This window comes from Mus caroli, unplaced genomic scaffold (assembly GCF_978045245.1).
Source record: "Mus caroli unplaced genomic scaffold, Mus_caroli_1 scaffold_14, whole genome shotgun sequence".
NCBI classification, from domain to species: domain Eukaryota; kingdom Metazoa; phylum Chordata; class Mammalia; order Rodentia; family Muridae; genus Mus; species Mus caroli.
In genome coordinates, this window is record NW_028227269.1 from 102,105,640 (window position 1) to 102,132,507 (window position 26,868).

General features: G+C 46.2%; 2 protein-coding genes across 2 annotated transcripts; both read left to right on the forward strand.

The window, feature by feature from the left end:
- The first annotated feature begins 1,831 nt into the window (after nucleotides 1–1,831).
- Nucleotides 1,832–8,054, forward strand: LOC110289200 (serine protease inhibitor A3F). Its single transcript, XM_021155357.3, has 5 exons — nucleotides 1,832–1,921; nucleotides 3,791–4,409; nucleotides 5,130–5,403; nucleotides 6,345–6,495; nucleotides 7,134–8,054. Exons 2-5 carry the CDS (start codon nucleotides 3,803–3,805, stop codon nucleotides 7,437–7,439), a joined length of 1,338 nt encoding a protein of 445 aa, XP_021011016.2. The 5' UTR covers nucleotides 1,832–1,921; nucleotides 3,791–3,802; the 3' UTR covers nucleotides 7,440–8,054.
- An 11,326-nt stretch (nucleotides 8,055–19,380) lies between these two features.
- LOC110289199 (serine protease inhibitor A3G) lies at nucleotides 19,381–25,531 on the forward strand. Its single transcript, XM_085830639.1, has 5 exons — nucleotides 19,381–19,444; nucleotides 21,274–21,892; nucleotides 22,610–22,883; nucleotides 23,839–23,989; nucleotides 24,628–25,531. Exons 2-5 carry the CDS (start codon nucleotides 21,286–21,288, stop codon nucleotides 24,916–24,918), a joined length of 1,323 nt encoding a protein of 440 aa, XP_085686765.1. The 5' UTR covers nucleotides 19,381–19,444; nucleotides 21,274–21,285; the 3' UTR covers nucleotides 24,919–25,531.
- Nucleotides 25,532–26,868: the final 1,337 nt, after the last annotated feature.

A 26,868-nucleotide genomic window follows, 5' to 3' on the forward strand; every position in this document is an offset into this window, starting at 1 on the left:
AGGGAAAGAGCTGGAATGACCAACTCTAAAATTTGATATTGAATGTGGTGGAGCCAGCAGAATCCAGAAGAAACACCCAGGAGTCTCAAAGGTGACACTTAAGTTAGGGTGGATAGGACCTTGTGAAAAGTGCCCAGTGTTCTTTCCCTGGTTTCAGAACCAAATGTAAGCAAAGAGGCAGTGAAGACATTAAACTAAAGTCTGTGGATAGGAAGAAGATCTTATTGGGAATAAAATTGGCAGGCCCTCTCCCTCTCCCTCCCCCACCTTCCCTCCCCCGCTCCCTCTCCCATGTCCCTCTCCCTTCTCCCCTCTCCATCTCCCCTCTCCCTCTATCTTCTCCCCTCTCCCTCTACCTTCTCCTCTCTCCCTCTACACTCTCCCTTCACCCCTTTCTCCTCTCCTCCCCTCTCCCTCCTGCTCTCCCCCTTCTCCCTCCTCCTCTCCTCCCAGTCCCACCTCTCCTCCCACTCGTCCCCCCTCCCCACTTTCAGGCACAGAGAAAAAGCAACATCCGAAAGAAGAAAAAAGATTTGAAATGACAGCAGGGTAGTGTGCTTTGAGCTGACTCAGGCTGCCTGCATGGAATGGGAACTAGGTCCCTTGCCTGAAGTAGCTAATATTTATGGAATGTTAAGGTTCCTCCTGGTGAACAGGATTACACCATAGACCATCTTCTTTCCTGGTGTGTGTAGACCCAACTTGAGGCTTTCCTTAGGCATCAAGAATCCTCCCTGTTAGGACTGGCACTTCCATTTGTGTGACTGCAGCTTTGGACCAAACACATGCTGGTAAATTCCTCACCCTACTGTTGACACAAAATCCACAGCTCTCATCCTAAATAAAGTAAGGGATACTTCATTCTAGAGCCAGTTTGCATGACAGTTGTCAGAGAACACAGATTTCCATCACTCAAATTCCATGTTGCAATGAGGAATCATTTCTACAAAATCATTATAGCTTTACAAAAGAAAGAAAACCACAAACCTGGGCGAGTTTAAGAGGCATGGAAGGATACCTGAGAGAGGAAGTTACATCAGCATGACAAAGCTTCTCTCTAGACTCAAGTCACCATCTGCTGCCATGCTTAGCTCTTGGGTTGCAGCTAGCTGGTTGATAAGTTAATAGATCCTATTATCACAGATGTCAGTTCTGACACACAGGCAGGCAATACATGGGTGTTCCATAGAGATAGAACTTAGCACAAGATAAGGTGATAATGAACCTCTGTAAGGACCTGCCATACTCCAATCTCTCTAGAGAATTCAAATTTCCATTAGCCAGTCAGTCTCTGCAGACAAAGACTCCTTTCAGATTTCCTCCACTGTCAGACACAGGCAGCTGCCCTCAGAAGTCAGCCAAACAGTGGAGAGCACATCTCTGTTTATTATGTAACCATTCTAGCATGGCAGGACACTTATATAGAAGCAGGTTAAAGCCTGTCAGCATTGCAGAATGTGTGCATCCAGCATGGACATAGAATTGTTTTCTCTTTCAAGTGACTTAGAAAGCCCAGGACAAGCGTTAGCTTTAACCCTCCTAGGGACTTGTGGTCTGTGCTTGTGCCCGGTCTTTTTGCCTTCATTACACATCCCTCTCCCACAGTCTCCTTTCAACATTTAAAAAGCAGAAACCACACCAGGACCTCCCTCTACCATGTTATTTATAACAGTTAGGGGTTTGCCCAGCAGGAAATGATTTTGCAAGCTAAAACCTATCAGTTCTATTTCCTAGAAATCACACATTTCCCATCAGAGCCCAGAGCACAGCTTGTATACATCACCATTTCCTAAGATGTGGGACCAGTCCTTGGTGGAAATAAATAGTTCAGCAAGCAGTGGAGAGAACAGCAGACCAGGAAGGCAGCAGCCCTGACCACCAGGAGCCAGCTATCACAGACAGAGCTGGCTAAGCTCTGCAGGTAAGGCCCTGATACTTTCTCTCTGGGGACAGAAGGAGGCTTCTCTGGGTGTGTGGTATTGTCTATGACCTAGGGTTTTGGTTTGGGAAGGGTGAGCATTTTTTCTGGGGCACTAGTTTGGACTCCAGGAACATTTCTGCAGTGCCTGAACATCTCCACTCTTATCTGGGTCTTCATGGCTATGGAAGCTGCTGGTGCCCTGAGCTATGTCCTGGAAAGCAAATGGAGCCTGCTCCTTCTGACCCTCCACAGGTCCATACTGAGACCTTGCTAATTCAGGTGCTGATGTAGGAGCCAGGAAGGGACAGGATTGTTACAGAGTCCCTTCTCCAGAGTCAGCACCACTGCCATGCTCACATCAGACTGCAGAGGCCTTAGGTTCAGGGACCCCACTTCCCTTGTAAATACTCTGGAAAGGAAAGCAGGGCCACACTCTCCTAGACAGGAGTATAAGACAACTGCTCAGCTACTGACTCATTTCACTGCTCCACCAACAGATGAGCCTGTGTTCTGTGGAAATGACCTTGGAATAAAGAATTATCTGATGCTTTTCTAAAGAAATGGTTGCCTCAGACTGACACGGTAAAGGTAGCTGAAGCTCCTGGCTTCTCTGCAGGCATGTCAGTGCCTTGGGGACATGAGGCAAAGCTCCAACACCTTCCTCCCCTGCTCTCCTTTCTCCTACATCTCCCAGTCTCTTATCCCCTCCATCTTCCCCTTAGCTTCTTCATCCTGTCCCCTCATCCTCCCATCATCCAGTCCATCTCCCTCCCCTTCCACATTCCTTCTTCTCCTTTCCCATTGTCCTCTCCCCTCTCCACTCCTCCCCTTCCCCATTCCACACCTATGGAATCTGCCTTTCCTCTGATCTCTCCTACAGTAGGTGCAGAGGCTGAAAATGAGCAGCTGTCTTTAGAAAGATCACAAACCATCACTTCTAGGGTTACCTGGTACCTGTGACTCCCAGGACAAGTGTGTATAGAGGAGATGGCCCTTTGGACATTTGTCACATCTAATCCCATGTTGAAGATATTATATATTACAGATATTATTGATAATTATGTAACATGGTCCTCTTGACAGATTGCCCACAGACGTTTACCAATCTGCTTGCTACCACACAGACATCCTGAAAGCCAGAATAAAATATTGTCCAGGTTTGAGAGACTCAGCCTCCACTCACTTTTTGTCCCACCGTTTTTCAATGAGATATAAGCTACCAGGAGGTACCTTGGCTTGAGTTAAAGAACCTTCCACTATTGGTCCTTTTAATTGGTACCTGTTCTCAGAGGTCCCAAGGCTCTGACACTGAGCTAGACACCTACACTGCTTCTTCTCAATTGACATCCCCACTCCAAGACACATGCTCTAGTTCCATCTCACTGCCATGAGATTCCTTAGATTGGTCACCGGGAGGTTGGGCTGGGTCCTCTCCTGCCTAACTGGCCCAAGATTCTTACCCTGTGTCCAGACTAAAGGGAGGTGATGAGGTGTTGGCACACAATTGCAAAGGAAGGTGGTTCCTGCCTCCCAGTGAGTCCTTATGACAATGTCAGAAAAGGAGAGGAGATATTAAGATAACACAGGCTGGTGCTCAATCCCACATTCTTCACTTCCTTTCATGGTGACCCTGGCAGTCACTTCATTTCTCTGAATAATGGTTCTCTATTAGGAAAGTGGCTACAGTAACAGCAGGTCCTCCATAGGTAAAGGAAGCAGGGCACAGGCTGATGTCATTACAGAGGCAAGAGCATCTCCTATGAAGGATACAGAGGCAACCAAACATAAAACAGGCCAGATAAGAGAACTACAAGATGGTCAGGACAACACTAACTCTCATAAACTGAGTGGATCTTTTCCTTCACACAGGAGAAGAGAGTAATGGCTGGTGTCTCCCCTGCTGTCTTTGGCTGCCCAGATGTCACCTTGGAAAGGGACACTGCAGTCCAGGAAGTGCAAGAAAATATCACATCAGTGGACAGTTTAACACTGGCCTCCAGCAACACTGACTTTGCCTTCAGCCTCTACAAGGAGCTGGTTTTAAAGAATCCAGATAAAAATATTGTTTTCTCCCCATTCAGCATCTCCACTGCCTTGGCCCTCCTGTCCCTGGGAGCAAAGAGCAACACCCTGAAGGAAATTTTAGAAGGTCTCAAGTTCAATCTCACAGAGACCCCTGAACCAGACATCCACCAGGGCTTTAGGTACCTGCTATATATTTTCAGTCAGCCAGGTGACCAGGTACAGATCAGCACAGGCAATGCCCTGTTTGTTGAAAAGCAACTGCAGATACTGGCAGAGTTCAAGGAGAAGGCGAGGGCTCTGTATCAGGCTGAGGCCTTCACAGCAGACTTCCAGCAGCCTCTCGAGGCTACCAAGCTCATCAATGACTATGTGAGCAATCAGACCCAGGGGAAGATCAAGGAACTCATCTCAGACCTGGATGAGAGGACATCCATGATGCTGGTGAATTACATCTACTTTAAAGGTGAGCGTGGTCACTGCCTGGGAGTGGAGGGAGAGGATCTTATCAGGGGACTTGTGTCCTTTATGCTGCCCATTTTAAAGTAGGTTTTGAAGCCTTGCAGGAACGGTTGTGTAATTTTTATTACACACAGGCCTTACAATGCTAAGATTTTTAGATATAGTTATAATTCCTGGAACACACACATTACCCATGCCTTAATAACTGCACTATCAATGGATTCCTGGTAAATCAAGTCTGTGTTACAGGACCCAGGGGCTGGCTTCACACTAAGTCGATGCTTGGCTCTCAGTCCGGCCTTCCAACAATATGATTCCCACCCTGCACAGCTAACAGATCTCAGAGAGAAAGGACTCAACTCTTCTCTTTTTTCCCATTACATTCTAGACATGCTTCCCCTAAGGACAACAGGATCCCAGTCTCCCTCCAGGCTCCAGGCTCACCATTTGCACTCTCATCCCTTGCTTACACACCTGGTTCTCAGAAGCTCAATTCTCCAGGCTGAGGGTTAGAGGTTGTTCTTTGCAAACTAAGCCTGCGGATTTCTTCTCATTCAGAGTTCTGTATCTCTCAAGGATTTTCTAATTATTATAAAACTACTAAGGGACACTGTGCTGTTGAAGGTATATTGACAGCTGTCATGACTCAGAAGTTGGTGCCATATGGGGTGGAGATGCAGTCTTTGTGCTACTGTTACAATCTGATGATTTGTTCCACATTTAGGTAAATGGAAAATGCCCTTTCATCCAGATGATACATGTACGTCTGACTTCTACTTGGATGAGAAGAGGTCTGTGAAGGTGCCCATGATGAAAATTAATAACCTGACAACATCCTACTTCCGGGATGAGGAGCTGTTCTGCACTGTGGTGGAGTTGAAGTACAGAGGAAATGCCAGCGCCCTGTTCATCCTCCCTGACCAGGGCAGGATGCAGCAGGTTGAAGCCAGCTTGCAACCAGAGACCCTGAGGAATTGGAAGAAATCTCTGAAGCCCAGGTACATAGACAAAGACCCAGAACTGGCAAGGATCCCTTAGTGCTGTTGTTCTGATATCTAGTATCCCAGTACCTCAGAGTCTCACATACAGCCAGTGTAAAGGTTAAAGTGTCAGCAGGGGACAGGTGAAGTTGAATTGAGTCCCCTCCACTATCTCAGGTGTTTCAGGCCTGATTTTACTGTGTTTTTTTTTTTCTTCACAATTTGAAACCAGCTCAGAGAGGGAGCTGAGGTTTCTCCCCTCTCTAACAGCCTGTGTATACATGGTGTCTTTAGTGAGTGGAGAGTTGTGAGCCAGGGGGGATTGTGATTGACAAGAGATGAGCTCTGAGATACAGCTGTGCCCCATGGAGTCCTCTCATCCCCTCATCCATCATTCACTCAACATTCATGGTATGGTGACTTGAAGACCCACTACATGCCAAGCTGGGACATAGACCCTCAGAGTCTATCAGAGATTAAAGTCCAAAAAAATTTCTTAGCCTCTGGGCTTTGTTGCAATTGAGAAAGGGAAAGTGTGGGAATGCTAATACAGTGAATCTTTATTTCATTCCTCACTGGTGAGGAGTGGTGAGGTGAGAGGGGCAGTGTCAGAGGATAAGGACAGCTGGAGTCTGATGCAGGGTCCTACATTAAACAGAAGGCTCCTTAGGTGATGTCAGAGGGCCTCGTGTCAGGGAAGGGCTGCATTTGTGGATCTAGGAGGAAAGCAATCTCAAAGAGCAGCCAGCACCAAGTCAGGTCTCCTGTTTACTGTTCACACTTTCATGCACTGACAGGTAATTAATGTATTAGGGAGAACAAAGTCAAGTTGTGTTGGCATGGCTGGGAAGAGGACTTCCCTGTAGTTAGAGGGCTCTCTGTGTAGAGGAGCCCCAGCAGCACAGTGGACTGTAGAAGCCACAGAGTACAGGAACTCTGTGTTTTTCTTTCATTCTCAGGATGATAGATGAGCTCTGCCTGCCCAAGTTCTCCATCTCCACCGACTACAGCCTGGAGCACATCCTTCCTGAGCTGGGCATCAGGGAAGTCTTCTCCAAACAGGCTGACCTGTCTGGGATCACAGAAGCCAAGGATCTGAGAACTTCTCAGGTAAAGCAAGAAATGTGGGGTGGTTCAGTTTGGTCGTGAATGTGGATGGTTAAGGGCATGTCAGCATGTGGCATTGGCAAATGTGTGAGAACCCCTGTACTTCTGTTTGCCTCGTGCTGGGGAGAGCTTAATCCCACCCTAGATAATCTTGCTGAGAGCATGCAGCCAGTCCCTACTTTGCCCTTTGGACTAGACCTCACCAAGGAACCCATGGTGGGGATTGCCTACACTTGGTGTTAGATCACATGGATACCAACCTGTGCTGCACTGAATGTTCCACCCACAGTCCACTGCAGGCACAAAGCATGCCCAGCCTCAACTTCACTGCAACAGCCAGGACTTCTTCTCTAGCACATAGAATAGCAGCAGTAAACATAAGAAACAAAATAAAAAATGCTGGCATTGCCTAGTCCTGTCCTCCTGTTGTAGTGGTTTCAGGGCATCCCTGTTTCAGACACTGAGCCAACCAGGGCCTGCCTCATCTCACAGCCTGAGCAGAGGCTTGGGAATCCAGGGATAGAGCTCAGGGAAGTAACAAAAATCTTCATGAGCAGGTGAGGCCAGCACTCACTGCTTGCTCAAGACCCTTCTCCTGCCCTCCCTGGTCTCCAGTGAGTGATGTGTTTCTCTCCCCACAGGTGGTCCACAAAGCTGTGCTGGATGTGGGTGAGACAGGCACAGAAGCAGCTGCTGGCACAGGATATCAAAATCTCCAATGTTGTCAAGGTGTAATCTACTCTATGAAAATATATTTCGACAGGCCATTCCTGATGATTATCTCTGACACAAACACTCATATTGCCCTCTTTATGGCAAAAGTTACAAATCCAGAGAGTGATGAGAACTTCCTAAATAAGGAGTATGCTTTTCCCCAACTGCTGGAAATTATGCCTGAACATAGGTCTGTCTGCACATGTTGCCTTCCATGTTTGAATAGACAGTGACACTGACCAACTCTGTCATATCCTCATGCAGAGAAACAAGCCTATGGCTAGTTATCGTCAGACTCCCTGTCTTGATGGTAGCACTAAATCAAGTTCCTGACCTGAAATTTGTGTTATTCCCCGTCCCTGCTGTCTCCACTGTATCTGCTTCAACCCAAAACGCTGGGACCATCAGTGAGGCTCTCTTCTAACTTAGGCTCTGCTTATTTCTGCCTTCAGCTTTTCAGTCATGATGGGACTATACAAGTTTACAGGCCAACCCATAAGGATTAAGAAGGGAACCTGCAGCTCTGGGCCTATCTCAGCATCTGAAATGTTTGGTGCCCCGTTCTACCTTACTCTTGCCTTCCTCTGGGCAGAGCTATTCTCAGCCCCTGCATAGTCTCCTGGCCCCACCCAGATCTGGTACAGGTGGAGATCTCAGCCCTGCAGCTGCATGGGGCTTGTGGTTCAGGGCAGTTCTTCTACCCCTAGCACTCCTACTCAGGATAGAGAAGTATCCTAACCCTAAGTGTCCAGTTGACCAACCTCACAAGACAGATGGACACCTCCACCTTCATCACACAAATTGAAAGGGCAGGAGCTAAGGATCAATAAACATGTAACTGCATTGAATGTGACAGTGTTCACAGAGCTTCCGTTTGGCGATTGTACCCTCTGGTGACAACAGGGACATAGAGATTGTCACTCACACTCTGTGACTCCTGTGATGGCCCTCTGACCTACATGCTATTGTGAGTCCGGTTATGGATAAAATAACTGAGGCACAGAGAAGTTTAGCCACTTTCCCATGACACACAGCTAGGTATCATAGTATTTCAAGTTGACTGGTGACAAGGCACAACCTTCATCCAACAGTGAGTCTGCGCCTGAGACTTTACAGTGGTGGTGGGCGGGTCAAGACTCTGGATGCTGCACACAGAGCACCCAAAAAGACCTGGGTTTAGGAGGTGAGCTCTGTGGTGAGGACGGAGGAAGAGGATGATGGTGATGGTGATGGTGGTGGTGGTTATGATGCTGGTGGTAGTGATGGTGGTGGTAAGGAGGATGAAGAGGAGAAGGAGGAGGTGGAGGAAGAGGAGGCAGTATTAGTAGTCAGATGACCAAAAAGAGAATTTAGTCCAGTGCAAAGAACAATGGAGCCATTTCCTGGAACCTGAGAAGAAGCATACTTTGGAAAAGGACAGAACATACACTAGATGGTAAATAACCCATCCCCATGTGATCCTCTAATGTCTCAGAGCCACAGGGAGCTGTGCAGGGTCAACCACTGCTCCTGTTACACCACTGCAACTTGTGTGGCCACAATGCAGGGAACTTGGTGGTGCAGGGGTCATGGGGATCATCATTGATGGAATCTTGAGGGAACAGCAGGTCAAACCTAGAGAGAGGAGTGGGTGATACAGCTCAAGGACTGAGCCAGGTTAGTAACTAGGTAGAGGAGGAGAGGAGGCCAAGGTGCATCTGGGTCAGGTGCTGGGTGTCCATGGAGAATCCTGTGAGCCTGGAAACACAGCCAGAGGCCTGCAGACAGAGGGAAAGCTGTCCATCAAGGTGGAGACACACCTGTGCCTCAAGGCTCCTCAGAAGACATAGTGGCAGGTGGACCTGTGGTCAGCAGAGCATCACACACACACAGGATTCCCTTCCCAGTGAGCACCAAGATAACACACATAGAACCATGGTGTGAGAGAAGTAGGGGCCATCTATTGACAGTAGCCAAGTGTCCCCACAATGACAATAAGCCTAACTGTCAGTCAAGGACATGAGATGGACAGCAAATGCACTCTATGAGTAGTGATATGAACCAGCTCTGTCCCTCGATCCATTTGGCTTCTACCAGGTGTCTAAGGAACCTAGGGTTTAATAAATCTCATGCTGCCCTTTTGGAGGCCAAAATATGAGTCTGTCTCTTAAAGGAGTCTAGAACCTAGGTATCAGCAATTTCTTCTCATCATTCCTTCAGGGCTGACCTTTTCCATGCCTCTTGAAACCAAAATTTTGTCATGGAGAAGAAGCCTCTAAAGGTAGAGGTCCAATGTGCAATAGAGGTGAAAGACTGTGGAGGAGAAAGATAGGACATATTACAGTTCCCTAAGGCTGACACCTGGTATCATCCTGTGAGACTCAGTTCCTTCTACATGCTGAGCACCCATTTCTTAAAATTTAACGAGGGGAAGTAACTGAAAGGTCAAAACTCAAAACACAATGTGTCCTTCCCACTAGATCTAATGAAACTCTGACATATCACCTTGAGGTTTGAACTCAACTACCTAACAGAGATCACCAACAAGGTCTCAGGTTTACACAGGAAAGATTAGCATGCAGGACTGTGGGATAGGGAGTAATATTTTCGGCAATAGTTATAATGACCATCAACATTGGCTGCCACTTCTGCCCTCACACTAGCCCAACCCCTGCAGCTACATCTCAGAAACTGATTCAAAATGCAGGCATAGGCCAAGAACTTGTTTCTCTCCATGATATATGGTTGCAGGGCTAGAATTCCAAGCCTTCCTGTGCAGCTGTAGGAATGGAGAATGGTGCAGCATCTTTGGAGAGGTTGAGACAGCAATAACACTGTAGACAGGTACTCAGAGGAACAGGAAGCGAGGACCTGACAGGCACTGCAGCCATCATCCACCACGCTTTTCATAGTTGGCAAAGGGAATGGGACTCAAGTCCCAAGAGATGCATGGAAGAGCAGAGCTTGTTCAGGCCATAAGTTATTACTACATTAGACAAATGATGGAGGTGACATTTCCTGTTTCCTTGTGTGTGACCCTGCCAATATGCTCACAGGGAAAGAAGTCAGACCCAATAGGGCCTGTGTCATGTGACCCCTAGACATGTGATATTCAGAAGAGGGGAATTCATTAATAGAAAGAGTGTTGTAATGGTTATATGGAGCTTTGGGGAGCAGAGAATGGGGGGTGACTCATCAATGGGTATGAAATCTGTACAGCAATGATTAACATTGCTTGAAATAAGACACTGGAAATCCATCCAGGCAGGAATGAAATGTGGGAACTGAAGGGAGGTTCTCTGAAATTTAAGTGTGTTAAAGGGCTGGGCAGCAGAGGAAAGGCCCAGCTGCTGGATGTGAAGTTTGTGTGTGGTGCTGGGACATGGGGACAATAATACAACATGATATGGGAACCAAACACCAAGCTCGACCAGAGCCTTGGGAGAGGGGACCCGAGATCCTCTATGTCACCATCAGTCCAGCTGCAGTCCCTCCTTTCCACTTCACTGGCTTTGCCCTTTCACTGTGAGCACAAGTAGAAGTCGCTTTACTAACATGTCATCTACGCCTCCTTTTGAGTCAAGGAGGAAATGAAATATCTGAGAGTGAGTTTAAGGTCAGTAGGGCAAGATAGTGAGGCACTGAGTCCAAAGGAAATGTAAGAAGAGGGCTGTGCACATGGATGCACACTTACACATTCACAAACACACAGACACACATTACACACCTGCTCAGGAATGACTAAGTGGTAGGCTGTTTTCTGAATATATGTCAGGCCCTGAGTTCAAGCATATATATATTTGTATGTGTGTGTGTGTGTGTGTAGGTATGAATTTTTATATAGACACACATATACATATGTTTGGGTAAATATGTATACATGAGTTTGTATATACATTGACACACATATATGTATGATATACATGTGTATATACATATGTTGAAAATGGACAAATATGTTGATGGGTAAGGATGTTCAGGATCTTCTAGATTTGCACAGATGTAATTTGCACATGGAGCACTTGGCCTTGAACTTGGGCTATTCGATTTGCTACAACCAGAACATAAAAGAAGAAATAAATATAGGATTGTCATAGCAAACCCATCTGTTTCTCAGTTAAACGAATGAGGCTGCTGGGACTCAGGTAGACTGCCTAGGGCTGCTGGCAAGAATAGCAGGAAGAACAGGACACCTGGCTCACACACTTCTCTCTGCCCTTAGTCAGCCAGGTCACTTTTATTGCATCCTTAACCCGAACAGGCTGAGGAAGGACCAGGGATGAAATGGCTAAGGTTTATTCTCTTCCTTAAAGTGCAAACTCATTTTTCTGCATCCAAGTGTCAGGTCCTACTGATTGGTATTCTTCATCATTACATTGATCTGTAACTGCCATCATAGTGTTAAAACACCAGACCCTATGGGATGAGCATGTAGAACATGTTTTAGCAGCCATGGAGCTCCCTAGACACAAGGTATATCAGTCCCAGGAATGAGCAGCAGGCGTCTACCATGGGCTGTGCAGAAAGGTGTCGAACATCAGTTTCTTGAAAGCCTTAAAGAGACAGACAGACTACTGCTCTGGTGGCAAGGTACAAAGCTTTACTGATTTCTTCAGCTTATATGCATGGGGTACGACTTTGCAATTTTTACTCAAACAATAACATCTTTGCTTAGTTAAACTTAACACACACTATCATCACTCTTGGTTTCATATTTTCATAATAAGAACTTCAAAATAAGGAACTGTTTATCAGCAGACCCAAGACATCCTCCTCAACGGATACATATTGACTCTTGGCTAGGAGCAGGAAATAACTTTGACCCACAGAAAGTCATGTTTGGACATTCCTCCCTTCCAGGAGGGACGGCCCCTGAACTTTCCCCCAGTTAACTGCTGTGACCCTTTCAGGCCAGAACCAAAGGGAAGCCATTGTTCTCCTCATTCCACCCTTTTTTCTTTAACTAAATGAACATGGGAGGAGGATGATCCTTTTCCTCAGCAAGTTTTAACTTCTTCAATTCAATCAAGCTTTTATGAGTCTGTTGCACTGCCCCATGAATTAAATAGGGAAATAAAATATATCCAGTTATTAATAATCCTGCCATAATTATAACACCGATTACCCAATTTTTTAAAAGATGTAAAGAATGGAAAAGCAGATTTAAGAGCATCAACAAAGGTTTTAGTCTGTTCTGTAATGCTAGTATCAATTATTAGAATGTTCATAATATCTTGAATATGTTCTTTTAATTCATTTAAATCAAGGGATGTATAAGAATTATCCCAGCCGGGCGTGGTGGCGCACGCCTTTAATCCCAGCACTCGGGAGGCAGAGGCAGGCGGATTTCTGAGTTTGAGGCCAGCCTGGTCTACAAAGTGAGTTCCAGGACAGCCAAGGCTACACAGAGAAACCCTGTCTCGAAAAACCAAAAAAAAAAAAGAAAAATCTGCTCTGCTTTTCTCCTTCTTTCTCCTTGTCTGTCACATTCTGCCTTTTGTATGACTGGGAAGGCCTGGAATCCTTCAAGATCCTCCCCCTCTTGCTGAGCATTCTTTAATGTTAATTGCATGGGAGATTGTTTCATAATCATATCCTCTGGGCCAGGAGGTGGTGGCCACGTGCCATCCCTGAAAGCAGGTAAGACTATGGGTGGACTGGCAGCAATGTTTGTCAGTACTTCTTTATTTTCAGTAGTAGTTTGAACACCCTTTGCTTCTGTTGACAATGGATAAAGGCATCTATGCTTTTGCTGATCATATTCAAAAGCTTGCTCCTCTAAATCATCTCAATCTGTAGGAGAGAGATCTCCTGTGCCTGTATCCTGACCTTTCTTTTTTCTCCTGTTTTCATTTAGAATAGGCATTTCATATTTAGGAGGGTTGAGAAGTTTTACTGGAGCTGCAGTCACTGTTTTACTGTTGACCGAGTCCCCCGTGCCCATTTCTCATCTCCTGTATCTCCTCTCAGGCATTCCTTTACTAAGGACCACAAAGTAAAAGCTTCAATGGGCACCTTTTCAGGACCATGAGCAGCATAAAAGCTTCTAATTCACTCACCAACTTTATTCCATGTTTCCACATTAATAGTATCATCCCTAGGAAACCAGGGGCACACTTCCTCCATAAAAGCAAGAAAGCAATGAATCTGTTTGGCATGTATAGAATTCCTTCTAGCTTTTAACAACGATTTAAGCATTCCTTCAAAAAGAACTCTTTCAGTGCTAGCGGAATTTCCCATCTTTTAGTTTCACTTTACTTACGACCGTATTTTTACTCTATTCCTTACCTCTGATTCTCTTACTTAGCCATGGCTTTTGGAGGCAAGCAACATTCCTTTGGCTCAGAAGATTTCTGGGTTTCTGCACCAAATGACGAAGAACAGCTTCTTGAACGCCTTAAAGAAGCAGATGGGCCGGGCATGGTGGTGCACACCTTTAATCCCAGCACTGAGGAGGCAGAGGCAGGCTGATTTCTGAGTTTGAGGCCAGACTGGTCTACAAAGTGAGTTCCAGGACATCCAGGGCTATACAGAGAAACCCTGTCTCAAAAAACAAAAAACAAAAAACAAAACAAAAAAAAAAGGGACAGACAGACTACTGATCTCCTGGCAAGGTACAAAGCTTTACTGATTTCTTCAGCTTATATGCATGGGGTACGACTTTGCAATTTTTACTCAAACAATAACATCTTTGCTTAGTTAAACTTAACACACAATATTATCACTTTTGGTTTCATTTTCTCATAATAAGAACTTCTTCAAAATTAGGAACTGTTTATCAGCAGAACCAAGACATCCTCCTCAACAGATACATTGGCTAGGAACAAGGAAATAACATTGGTGACAGAAAGCCATGTTAGGACATCCCTCCCTTCCAGTCAACTGCTCTGACACTTTCAGGCCAGAACCAAAGGGAAGCCATTGTTCCCCTCAGAAAGGGAAACCAAAAGCAGATGACTTTCTGCATTTTCTACTTACTCAGGATGTGTGTGTCACTAAATGTGACCTTCATGTAATCCTGGAGCAGAGAGGAGGCAGGAGGGAAAACTGAGGCTTGAGAGTATATTAAACAGCAGATGAGAGGTTGTTTTGACCCTCACACTGAACACTAACCCTGTTCCAAAGAGCCCTGCTACCCAGCTCTCCTCTGAAAAAATAGGTCAGGGCTACTGTCTTCTGCATATTTGTGCTGGGGACTATCAGCCATGTACACCCCACACTCAACTTTAGTACAAGCAGAATTGGAGCTTCCCATTGCCTCCCTGTGGACAAACCTCAGTGTCAGGGCCATGCTGGCCTGTTGAGTCTTTTTAGCTCCTTGGAAGGTTCAATGAAAACACTCACTACAAAGGAATGTGCATCCACAGATGGCCAGCTAGCTGAATAGGACACAGTCCAACACAGTTCACATTCCTATACACATACACACACATGCACATGCACACACACGCGCACATACACCATACCAAAACTACACATGCTCTCCAGCAGCAGACCAAAGGGAATAGAAGGAGGGAACAGTTATGCAGGCTTCCCCACTGCTGAGAACCTCCAGTATGAGCCCACACTTGCTGAAGCACCTCTCTTTCATTTCCTTTACACTTCTCAGCAGAGAGGATTCTCCTCAGGGCAGCCTTCCTGCTGGAGCTCCTGCATGCCTCTGGTCTCTTCTCTCAAGTTAACTGCATTTGCATTAACCTCTCAGAGCTCTGATCATCCCTCTGCCAACTCCAATATTAGAATAGATACAGGCAGCTGTCTGTTAAGATGCTGTCAGGAAGATGCAGGCTACCATGCCTTCTGCCCTGACTGTTGGTGTTCTGTTTAAGGAGGGGCACTTTAGGGAGCTGGGCAGCTTTACACTAGTCTTAAGTGCACAATGTAGGTTCATCACAGGTTTAGAGATTTGGGGACCATGAAGTATGCATTGTCCACAACCAGAACCCTTAACAATAAGTCACAGTGAAACAAGAGAACTAAGGACTAGATAGAAATCTAGACTTCAGATTGTCTGTCATCAGCCTGACAATGGAGCAGGTACCACACCATCACAATTTCCATGTGTCTGTCCCCACCTCTGAAACCTAAGACTCAAGGCCAGCAACTGTGGCCCATTTCATATCCTCTGCATACAGGTCAGAGCTAGATGCAGAGCAGCAGTGAATGAATGAATGAATGAATGAATGAATGCATGAATGTGTGAATGAATTCATAAACGTGTGTATGAGGAGCTTATGAATGTTAATGTAGTGAGCATGAAGCCTATATCTTATCATCAAGTAAGGACATCCCCTGAGGCAGATGATCACACACAAATGGGAACAGACCAATCCTTTTGATGGAGGAGACTGGGATAACATGAGGCTCTCAGCAACCTCAGCTTTTAGGACCCGAGTATCTCTCTGCTCCTCCTACACTGATAGAAACTGATTTCCAGAAAGTGATAGACTGCCCAAGGTCACATGGAAGAATATCAGAGAACATGTTGGCATGACAGCAAATTCTGGCAATAAATAGTCCAGAGATAAAACACTACTACAGGGGCATTACTTTATGATAGTGGGAGATCGAGATGGGTCAGGGAAGTGACTGTCATCTGAGGCAAGGGCATGGATTCCTAGAATAAGATACCTAAAGGTTGGTGGATGAACCAGCTGGGACATCTGCAACCACTCAGTGCCAATCATGAGACACAAGATGTGCATGAGGCAGGAGAGTACCTCCCTGTAGACTTATTATCTCCCTGGGAAAGTTTGACCAATAAAACAAAACATTCCAGAAGCATGTAGGAAAACAACCAGGGAGACAGCAGGAGAAGAAGTGAGGCAGCTCCACATGAGCTGAGAATTCAAGGGAAGGAGCAACTGAGCTGTAAAAAAGGACAGAGAACCTGGGATCTAAGGAGCTGACAGCAAGAGCCAAGGTCTTGAGGGAGGATATACTTGATACATTAGAGCAATGGAAATAAGGGGACAGATGGTTCAGAAGGTTGACAAGAAGCAGATCATGCAATAGAGAGTGTCGGATTCCTCTTGCACATAATAGAGTAACAGAATATGTGGAGAGCTTTTGGGGCCCCTTGGCAAGAATCTGACATTGTCCCAAAAAAAAAAGAAATGGGTTTCTGGCAGGAATATAACATTAGACCGGGAAAAGGAAGTAAGCTCAGGCAAGAATCTAATTTTAAGCTAAGAACAGGGAAGTAAGCTCAGGCAAGAATCTAATTTTTAGGTAGAACAAAGAAGTAGGCTACAGGCAAGAATATAAGTTTGGGCTAGGATAGGGAAGTAGGCTCAGATATCTTGGTCATCCTGATAAGTCCTTAGAAACAGTGATTACCAGACAGATTTTGTGTATTGCTTTGCTTATTCCTTGACTGTGTTTATGGTACAGCTTGACCTTATTGCTTGGATATAATTAAAATAGTATAAGAGCAGATTGGGAAAAAATAAACCCACTTCAGCCTCAGAAGTGGCTGGGGTCATGCTACTATGTTGTCTAATTTTCTTTTTGCTTCTTAATTCTGGCAGCTGCCCTGGAGAACCTGTTGACTGACTGAGCTGGCTTGGTCATACCTGTCTCAGTGAGAGTGGAGGAATCACATGGATCCTTCTAAAAGAGTACAGACTCAGGGAGTGGAGCCAAAGACAAGTTCAGGCTTTAATAAAACAGACCCCCCATGCTGCAGTGTAGACTTTCTTGGGGTGATTCAGAGGGAAAGTTAAAGACTTGGTTAGTGTCCAGGGATGGGATATGTCCTGTATATCAAAGTTGAGGAATCCAACAGACTTTTCTTCAGTAGGCTCCAGGGGTCCAGACAGAGAGAAAGTTGGCCGTAGTGAACCAATGAGGGAGACAGACAAAGAGGATGTAGCTACTAAATTAAATCGTAGGAGTGGACAGACATATGGACAGGGTATGAGGAGACATTAATTCACTTTTCTATCACTGTGATGAAACACCATGACCAATAAGCAAGTTGGGAAGGAAAGGGTTGCTGATGCTTATGCTTCCACAACAACGTTCATCACTGAAGGAAATCAAGGAGGAGTCCAAACAAGGCAGAATCCTGGAGGCAGGAGCCCATGCAGGACCATGCAGAGCTGCTGCTTACTGCCTTGCTTCACATGGCTTCCTCTGCCTCCTTCCTTACAGGGCCCAGTCTCATGAGTCCAGAGAATCCACCATGTGCAATGGGCTGGGCACACTCTTTAAATCACTAAAAAATTGCAGACTGAGAGACAGGTTCAAATGTCAACTGAGATACCTTCGTGTCAGATGAGCACACTTTGTTTCAAGTTGACGTGAATCTAGCCTGCACAGTGGAAGGGAAAAGCTGGCGCAACCAACTCTAAAATTTGATGTTGAATGTGGTGGGTAACTGGAGCCAGCAGAATCCAGAAGAAATACCCAGAAGTCTCAAAGTGAAACATAAGGTGGGGGGGGGGATAAGACCCTGAGAAAAGTTCCCTGTGTTCTTTCCCTGGTTTCAGAACCAAATGTAAGCAAAGAAGAAGTGAAAACATTAAACTAAATTCTGTGGGTAGGAAGAAGATGTTATTGGGAATCAAATTGGCAACTCTCTCTCTCTCTCCCTCTCTCCTTCCCTTTCTCTCTCTCTCTCTCTCTCTCTCTCTCTCTCTCTCTCTCTCTCTCTCTCTCTCTCTCTCTCCCTCTCCCTCTCCCTCTCCCTCTCTCTCTCTCTCTCTCTCTCTCTCTCTCTCTCTCTCTCTCTCTCCCTCTCTCCTTCCCTTTCTTTCTCTCTCTCATAGTTCCAGGCAGAGAGAAGAAGCAACATCTGAAAGAAGACAAAAGATTTGAAAGTGACAGCAGTGTAGGGTGCTTTGAGCTTATTCAGGATGACTGCACTAAAGGGGAACTAGGTCCCTTGCCTGAAGTTCCTGATATGTGTGGGAATGTTAAGGTTCCTCCTGTTGAACAGGAATACACCATAGACCATCTTCTTTCCTGGTGTGTGTAGACTCAACTTGAGGCCTTCTTCAGGCATCAAGAATACTCCCTGTTAGGACCTGCACTTCCATTTGTGGGACTGCAGCTTTGGACCAAACACATGCTGGTGAATCTCTCACCTTACTGTTGACACAAAATCCACAGCTCTCATCCTAAAGAGAGTAAGGGATACTTCATTCTAGAGCTAGTTTGCATGACAGTTGTCAGAGAACACAGATTTCCATCACCCAAATTCCATGTTTAATGAGGAATCACTTCTACAAAATCATCATTATGGCTTTATAAAAGAAAGCAAACCATAAATCAAGGCAAGCTTAAGAGGCATAGGTGGATACCTAAGAGTCAATTGCAGCAGTATGGGGAAAGCTTATCGCTATACTCAAGACATCATCTGCTTCCATGCTTAGGTCTTGGGGTTCAGCTAGCTAGTTGCTAAGTTAATAGATCCTATTGTCACAGGTGTCAGTTCTGACACACAGGCAGGCAATACATTGGTGTTCTATAGAGGTAGAACTTAGCACAAGATAAGGTGATAATGAGCCCTGTAAGGACCTGCCATACTCCAATCTCTCTACAGAACTGAAATTCTCATCAGCCAGTCAGTCTCTGCAGACAAAGACACTTTCAGATTTCCTCCACTGCCAGACACAGGCAGCTTCCCTTCAGAAGTCAGATAGCCAAACAATACAAAGCATATCTCTGCTTTTTTATGTACTGATTCTAGCATTACAGGACACTTATACAGAAGCAAGCTAAAGCCTGTTAACATTGAGGAATGTGTTTATTATTGTACAATCTTCCCAATAGAAATGTGCCAACATTTCTATAAAAATAGAATTGTTTTCCTTTTGACGTGACTTAGAAAGCCCAGAACAAGTGTTACCTTTATCCCTCCTGGGGACTTGTGGTCTGTGCTTGTGCCTGGTCTTTTTGCCTTCACTACACATCCCTGTCCCACAGTCTCCTTTCAACCACTAGAAAAGCAGAAGCCATACCAAGACATCCCCCGTGGTATGTTATTTAGAACTGTTAGGGGTTTTCTGAACAGGAAATGGTTTTGAAAGTTAAAAACTATAAGTTATAGTTCCCAGAAATCACCCAGTCTGTCCATTTCTCATCAGAGTCCAGAGCACAGCTTATCTGCATCAACATTTCCTTAGATGTGGGAGGAGTCTTTGGTGGGGATAAATAGTTCAGCAAACAGTGGAGAGAACAGACCAGGAAGGCAGCAGCCCTGACCACCAGGAGCCAGCTATCACAGGCACTAGCAGCTGGCTCAGCTCTACAGGTAAGGCCCTGATACTTTCTCTCTGGGGACAGAAGGAGGCTTCTCTGGGTGTGTGGTATTGTCTGTGACCAACGGTTTTGGTTTGGGGAGGGTGAGCATTTTTATCTGGGTCACTAATTTGGACCCCAGGAACATTTCTGCAGTGCATGAAAATCTTCACTGTTATCTTGGTCTTCATGGCTATGGAAGTTGCTGGTGCCATGAGCTATGCTCCTGGAAAGCAAATGGAGCCTGCTCCTTCTGACCCTCCACAGGTCCATACTGAGACCTTGCTAATTCAGGTGCTGATGTAGAAGTCAGGAAGGGACAGGATTGTTACAGAGTCCCTTCTCCAGAGTCAGCACCACTGCCATGCTCACATCAGACTGCAGAGGCCTTAGGTTCAGGGACCCCACTTCCCTTGTAAATACTCTGGAAAGGAAAGCAGGGCCACACTCTCTCCTAGACAGGAGGATAAGACAACTGCTCAGCTACTGACTCATTTCACTGCTCCACCAACAAAATAGCCTGTGTTCTGTGGAAATGATCTTGGAATAAATTATTATCTGATGCTTTTCCAAAGAAATGGTTGCCTCAGACTGACACAGTGAAGGTTGCTGAAGCTCCTGGCTTCTCTGCAGGCATGTCAGTGCCCTAGGGACATGAAGCAAAGCTCCAACACCTCCCTCCCCTGCTCTCCATTCTCCTACATCTCCCAGTCTCTTATCCCCTCCATCTTCCCCTTGGCTCCTTCATCCTGTCCCCTCAGTGTCCCATCCTCTGGAATTTCTCCCTTCCACTTCCACATTCTTTCTTCTCCTTTCCCATTGTCCTCTCCCCTCTCCACTCCTCCCCCTCCCCATCCCACTCCTAAGGCATCTCCATTTCCTCTGATCTCTCCTACAGTCTGCAGAGGCTGAAAAGGAGCAGCTGTCTTCAGAAAGATCACAAGCCACCTCTTGTAGTGTTTCATGGTGCCTGTGGCTCCCAGGAATGGTGTGTATAGAGGAGATGGTCCTTTGGATATTTGTCACATCCACCCCCATGTTGAATATTCTATATATTACAAATGATATCGATAATTATGTAACATGGGCCTCTTGGCACATTGCCCAGAGAAGTTTACCCATCTGCTTTATACCACACAGACATCCTGAAAGCCAGAATAAAATATGGTCCAGGAATAAAAAATTGAGGCTCCACTAAGTTTTCTTCCCACCAGGAAATTTTTTTTTGCAATGAGGTATAAACTACCAGGTGGTACCATGCTTTGAATTAAAGAACCTTCCACTATTTATCCTTCTAATTTTACCTGTTCTCAGCTGTCCCAAGGCCCTGACACTGAGCCAGATAATCATATTGTTTCTTCCAAATTGACATCCCCACTCCAAGAAACATGCTCTAGATCCACCTCACTGCCATGAGATTTCTTAAACAGGTTACCGGGAGGTTGGCTGGGTCTTCTCCTACCTAACTGGCCCAAGATTCTTTCCCTGAGTCCAGACTAAAGGGAGGTGATGAGGTGTTAGCACACAATTGCAAAGGAAGATGGTTCTTGCCTCCCAGGAAGTCCTTATGCCAATGTCAGAAAAGGAGAGGAGACACAGGCTGGTGCTCAATCCCACATTCTTCACTTCCTTTCGTGGCAGTCACTTCATTTCTTTGAATAATGGTTCTCTATTAGGAAAGTGGGAAGCAGGGCACAGGCTACTGCCAATTGAGAGTCAAGAGCATCTCCTATGAAGGTTACAGAGGCAACCAAGCATAAAACAGGCCAGATAAAAGAACTAGGAGATGGTCAGGATGACACTGGCTATTGTAGACTTAATGGAATCTTTTCCTTCACACAGGAGAAGAGAGCAATGGCTGGTATCTCCCCTGCTGTCTTTGGCTTCCCAGATGTCACCTTGGAAAGGAACACTGCAGTCCATGAAGTCCAAGAAAATGTCACATCAGTGGACACTTTAACACTGGCCTCCAGCAACACTGACTTTGCCTTCAGCCTCTACAGGGAGCTGGTTTTGAAGAATCCACATAAAAATGTTGTTTTCTCCCCATTCAGCATCTCCACTGCCTTGGCCCTCCTGTCCCTGGGAGCAAAGAGCAACACCCTGAAGGAAATTCTAGAAGGTCTCAAGTTCAATCTCACAGAGACCCCTGAACCAGACATCCACCAGGGCTTTAGGTACTTGCTAGACCTTCTCAGTCAGCCTGGGGACCAGGTTCAGATCAACACAGGCAGTGCCCTGTTTATTGAAAAGCACCTGCAGATCCTGGCAGAGTTCAAGGAGAAGGCAAGGGCTCTGTACCAGGCTGAGGCCTTCACAGCAGACTTCCAGCAGCCTCGTGAGGCCAAAAAGCTCATCAATGACTATGTGAGCAAACATACCCAGGGGAAGATCAAGGAACTGATCTCACACCTGAATAAGGATACATGGATAGTACTGGTGAATTACATCTACTTTAAAGGTGAGAGAGGTCACTGCCTGGGAGTGTAGAGAGAGGATCTTGTCAGGGGAATTGTGTCCTTTATGCTGCCCATTTTAAAGTAGGTTTTTGAAGCCTTGCAGGAACTGTTGTGTAATTTTTATTACACACAGTCCCTACCACTCTATGAGTTTTAAATATAGTTATAATTTGTGGAACACGCACATTACCCATGCCTTACTAACTGCAGTATCAATGGATTCCTGGAAAACCGAGTCTGTGTTACAGGACCCAGGGGCTTCACACTAAGTCGATGCTTGGCTCTCAGTCCGGCCTTCCAACAATGTGATTCCCACCCTGCACAGCTAACAGATCTCAGAGAGGGAGGACTCAACTCTTCTCTTCTCTCCCAATACCTTCTAGACATGCTTCCCCTAAGGACAACAGGATCCCAATCTCCCTCCAGGCTCCAGGCTCACCATTTGCACTCTCATCCCTTGCTTACACACCTGGTACTCAAAACCTTAATTCTCCAGGCTGAGGGTTAGAGGTTGTTCTTTGCAAACTAAGCCTGCGGATCCCTTATCATTCAGATTTCTGTATCTCTCAAGGATTTTCTAATTATTATAAAACTGCTAAGGGACAATGTGCTGTTGAAGGTATATTGACAGCTGTCATAACTCAGCAGTTGGTGCCATATGGGGTGGAGCTGTGGTCTGTGTTGTACTGTTACTATCTGATGATTCGCTCCACATTTAGGTAAATGGAAAATGCCCTTTGACCCGAATCGTACATTTAAGTCAGAGTTCTATTTGGATGAGAAGAGGTCTGTGAATGTGTCCATGATGAAAATTGATAACTTGAGGACACCCTACTTCCGGGATGAGGAGCTGACCTGCAGTGTGGTGGAGCTGAAGTACACAGGAAATGCCAGCGCCCTGTTCATCCTCCCTGACCAGGGCAGGATGCAGCAGGTTGAAGCCAGCTTGCAACCAGAGACCCTGAGGAAGTGGAAGAAATCTCTGAAGCCCAGGTGCATAGACAAAGACCCAGAACTGGCAAGGATCCCTTAGTGCTGTTGTTCTGATATCTAGTATCCCAGTACCTCAGAGTCTCACATACAGCCAGTGTAAAGGTTAAAGTGTCAGCAGGGGACAGGTGAAGTTGAATTGAGTCCCCTCCACTATCTCAGGTGTTTCAGGCCTGATTTTATTGTGGTTTATTTTCTTCACAATATGAAACCAGCTCAGAGAGGGAGCTGAGGTTTCTCCCCTCTCTAACAGCCTGTGTATACATGGTGTCTTTAGTGAGTGGAGAGTTGTGAGCCGGGGGGGGGGGGGCGGGGGGGGATGTGATTGACAAGAGATGAGCTCTGAGATACAGCTGTGCCCCATGGAGTCCTCTCATCCCCTCATCCATCATTCACTCAACATTCATGGTATGGTGACTTGAAGACCCACTACATGCCAAGCTGGGACATAGACCCTCAGAGTCTATCAGAGATTAAAGTCCAAAATAATTTCTTAGCCTCTGGGCTTTGTTGCAATTGAGAAAGGGAAAGTGTGGGAATGCTAATACAGTGAATCTTTATTTCATTCCTCACTGGTGAGGAGTGGTGAGGTGAGAGGGGCAGTGTCAGAGGATAAGGACAGCTGGAGTCTGATGCAGGGTCCTACGTTAAACAGAAGGCTCCTTAGGTGATGTCAGAGGGCCTCATGTCAGGGAAGGGCTGCATTTGTGGATCTATGAGGAAAGCAATCTCAGTCAAAAAACACCCAGGACCAAGTCAGGATGCCTGTTTACTGTTCACACTCTCAGGCACTGATGGATAATTAATGCATTAGAGAGAGCAAGGTCACGTTGTGTTGGCATGGTTGGGAAGAGGACTTCCTTGTAGTTAGAGGGCTCTCTGTGTAGAGGAGCCCCAGCAGCACAGTGGACTGAAGGAGCCACAGAGTACAGGAACTGTGTTTCTCTTTCATTCTCAGGATGATAAATGAGCTCCGCCTGCCCAAGTTCTCCATCTCCACCAACTACAGCCTGGAGCACATCCTTCCTGAGCTGGGCATCAGGGAAGTCTTCACCAAACAGGCTGACCTGTCTGCAATCACAGGAACCAAGGATCTGATAGTCTCTCAGGTAAAGCAAGAAATGCGGGGTGGTTCAGCTTGGTTTGAATGTGTATGGTTAAGGCCATCTGGGCATGTGGGATTAGCACATCTGTGAGAAAACCTGTACTTCTGTTTTCCTCATTCTCGGGAGAGCTTAATCCCACCCTAGATAATCTTGCTGAGAGCATGCAGCCAGTCCCTAGTTTGACCCTTGGACTAGACCTCACCAAGGAACCCATGGTGAGGAATGCCTATGCTTGGTGTTAGATCACATGGGGACCAACCTGTGCTACACTCAAGGTGCCACCCACAATCCACTGCAGGCACAAAGCACTCCCAGCCTCAACTTCACTGCAACAGCCAGGACTTCTTCTCTAGCACATAGAATAGCAGCACTAAACATAAGAGACATACTAAAAAATGCTGGCATTGCCTACCCCTGTCCTCCTGTTGTAGTGGTTTGAGGGCATCCCTGTTTCAGACACTGAGCTGACCAGGGCCTGCCTCATCTCACAACCTGAACAGAGACTTAGGAATCCAGAGTTAGAGCTCAGGGAAGGAACAAAACTGCTTCATGAGCAGGTGAGGCCAGCACTCACTGCTTGCTCAAGACCCTTCTCCTGCCCTCCCTGGTCTCCAGTTTGTGATGTGTTTCTCTCCCCACAGGTGGTCCACAAAGCTGTGCTGGATGTGGGTGAGAAAGGCACAGAGGCTGCTGCTGCCACAGGAATACCAGGTGTCGGATGTTGTGCAGTTTTTGACTTTCTTGAAATATTTTTCAACAGGCCATTCCTGATGATTATCTCTGACACACATGCTCACATTCCCCTCTTTATGGCAAAAGTTACAAATCCAGAGACATTTGAGAACTCTCCAAATCATGAGGATGCTTCTTCCCAAGGGCTGGAATTTAAGCGTTTCTGTTTTGGTGATCCGCTATGCCTGTTTGGACAGTGACACTTATCAACTCTGTCACGTCCTCATGCAGAGAAAGAAGCCTATGGCTCGTTATTATCAGACTCTCTGTCTTGATGGTAGCACTAAATCAAGTTCCTGACCTGAAATTTGTGTTATTCCCTTTCCCTGCTGTCTCCACTGTATCTGCCTCAACCCTAAAGCCTGGGCCCATCAGTGAGGCTCTCTCCTAACTTAGGCTCTGCTTATGTCTGCCTTCATCCTTTCAGTCATGATGGGACTGTGCAAGTTTACAGGCCAACCCATAAGGACTAAGAAGGGAACCGGCTGCCCTGGGTCTATCTGGAGCATCTGAAATGCTTGGTACCCAGATCTGCCTTTCTCTTGCCTTCCTCTGGGCAGAGTTATCCTCAGCCCCTGCATAGTCTCCTGGCCCCACCCAGATCTGGCACAGGTGGAGATCTCAGCCCTGTAAATTCATGGAGCCTGTGGGTCAGAGCAGCTCCTCTCCCTGTAGTAGTCCTACTCAGGATAGAGTAGTCTTTCTCAATGTCTCTTGCTGACCAACTACACAGGACAGGTGGACACCTCCACGTTCATCACACAAATTGAAAGGGCAGGAGCTAAGGATCAATAAACATGTAACTGCATTGAATGTGACAGTGTTCACAGAGCTTCCGTTTGGCGATTGTACCCTCCCTCTGGTGACAAAAGGGACATAGAGATTGTCACTCAAATCCTGTAACTTCTGTGATGGCTATCTGACCTAATGCTACTGTGAGTCCCTTTATGGATAAGGAAACTGAGGCACAGAGAAGCATAGTCATTTCCCCCATGACACACAGCTAGGTATTATAGTATTTCAAGTTGACTGGTGACAAGGCACAACCTTCATCCAACAGTGAGTCTGCGCCTGAGACTTTACAGTGGTGGTGGGCGGGTGAATGATAAAAGTCAAGACTCCGGATGCTGTACACAGAGCACCCCAAAAGACCTGGGTTTAGGAGGTGAGCTCTGTGATGAGGACGGAGGAAGAGGATGATGGTGATGGTGATGGTGGTGGTGGTTATGATGCTGGTGGTAGTGATGGTGGTGGTAAGGAGGATGAAGAGGAGAAGGAGGAGGTGGAGGAAGAGGAGGCAGTATTAGTAGTCAGATGACCAAAAAGAGAATTTAGTCCAGTGCAAAGAACAATGGAGCCATTTCCTGGAACCTGAGAAGAAGCATACTTTGGAAAAGGACAGAACATACACTAGATGGTAAATACCACAGCCCCATGTGATCCTCTAATGTCTCAGACCCACAGGGAGCTGTGCAGGGTCAACCACTGCTCCTGTTACACCACTGCAGCATGTGTAGCTACAATGCAGGGAACTTGGTGGAGCAGGGGTCATGGGGATCATCATTGATGGAATCTTCAGGGAACAGCAGGTCAAACCTGGAGTGAGGAGTAGATGGTACAGCTCAAGGACTGAGTCTAGAGAGAGGAAGAGAGGAGGCCAAAGTGCATCTGGGTTAGATGCTGGCTGGATTCCATGGGGAATCCTATAAGCCTGGAAACACAGCCAGAAGCCTACAGACAGAGGGAAAGCTGTCCATCCAGGTGGAGACACACCTGACCCTCAAGTTTCCAGAGAAGACACAGTGGCAGGTGGACCTGTGGTCAGCAGAGAATCACACACCCACAGGATTTCCTTCCCAGTGAGCACCGATATACCACACATAGAGCCATGGAATAAGAGAAGAAGGGACCATCTATTGACAGCAGCCAAGTGTCCCCACAATGACAATGTGCCTAACTGACAATCAAGGCTGGGATCTGGACACTACATGCACTTCATGAGTAGTGACACCTCTAACCAGGTGTCCAAGGATCCTGGTGTTGAATAAATCTCATGCTGCCCTTGCAGTGGGTGTGAAACCTGTGGACAAAGTCTGAGTCCATCTATAAAGGAGTCTAGCACCTAGGTATCTGCATTTACTTCTCTTCAT

Coding starts and splice junctions, on each gene's coding strand:
- LOC110289199 (XM_085830639.1), top strand. CDS start 21,286: ATGGCTGGTATCTCCCCTGCTGTCTTTGGCTTCCCAGATGTCACCTTG. Junction 22,884..23,838: donor AAGAAATCTCTGAAGCCCAG/GTGCATAGACAA, acceptor TTTCATTCTCAG/GATGATAAATGAGCTCCGCC. Junction 23,990..24,627: donor AGGATCTGATAGTCTCTCAG/GTAAAGCAAGAA, acceptor CTCTCCCCACAG/GTGGTCCACAAAGCTGTGCT.
- LOC110289200 (XM_021155357.3), top strand. CDS start 3,803: ATGGCTGGTGTCTCCCCTGCTGTCTTTGGCTGCCCAGATGTCACCTTG. Junction 5,404..6,344: donor AAGAAATCTCTGAAGCCCAG/GTACATAGACAA, acceptor TTTCATTCTCAG/GATGATAGATGAGCTCTGCC. Junction 6,496..7,133: donor AGGATCTGAGAACTTCTCAG/GTAAAGCAAGAA, acceptor CTCTCCCCACAG/GTGGTCCACAAAGCTGTGCT.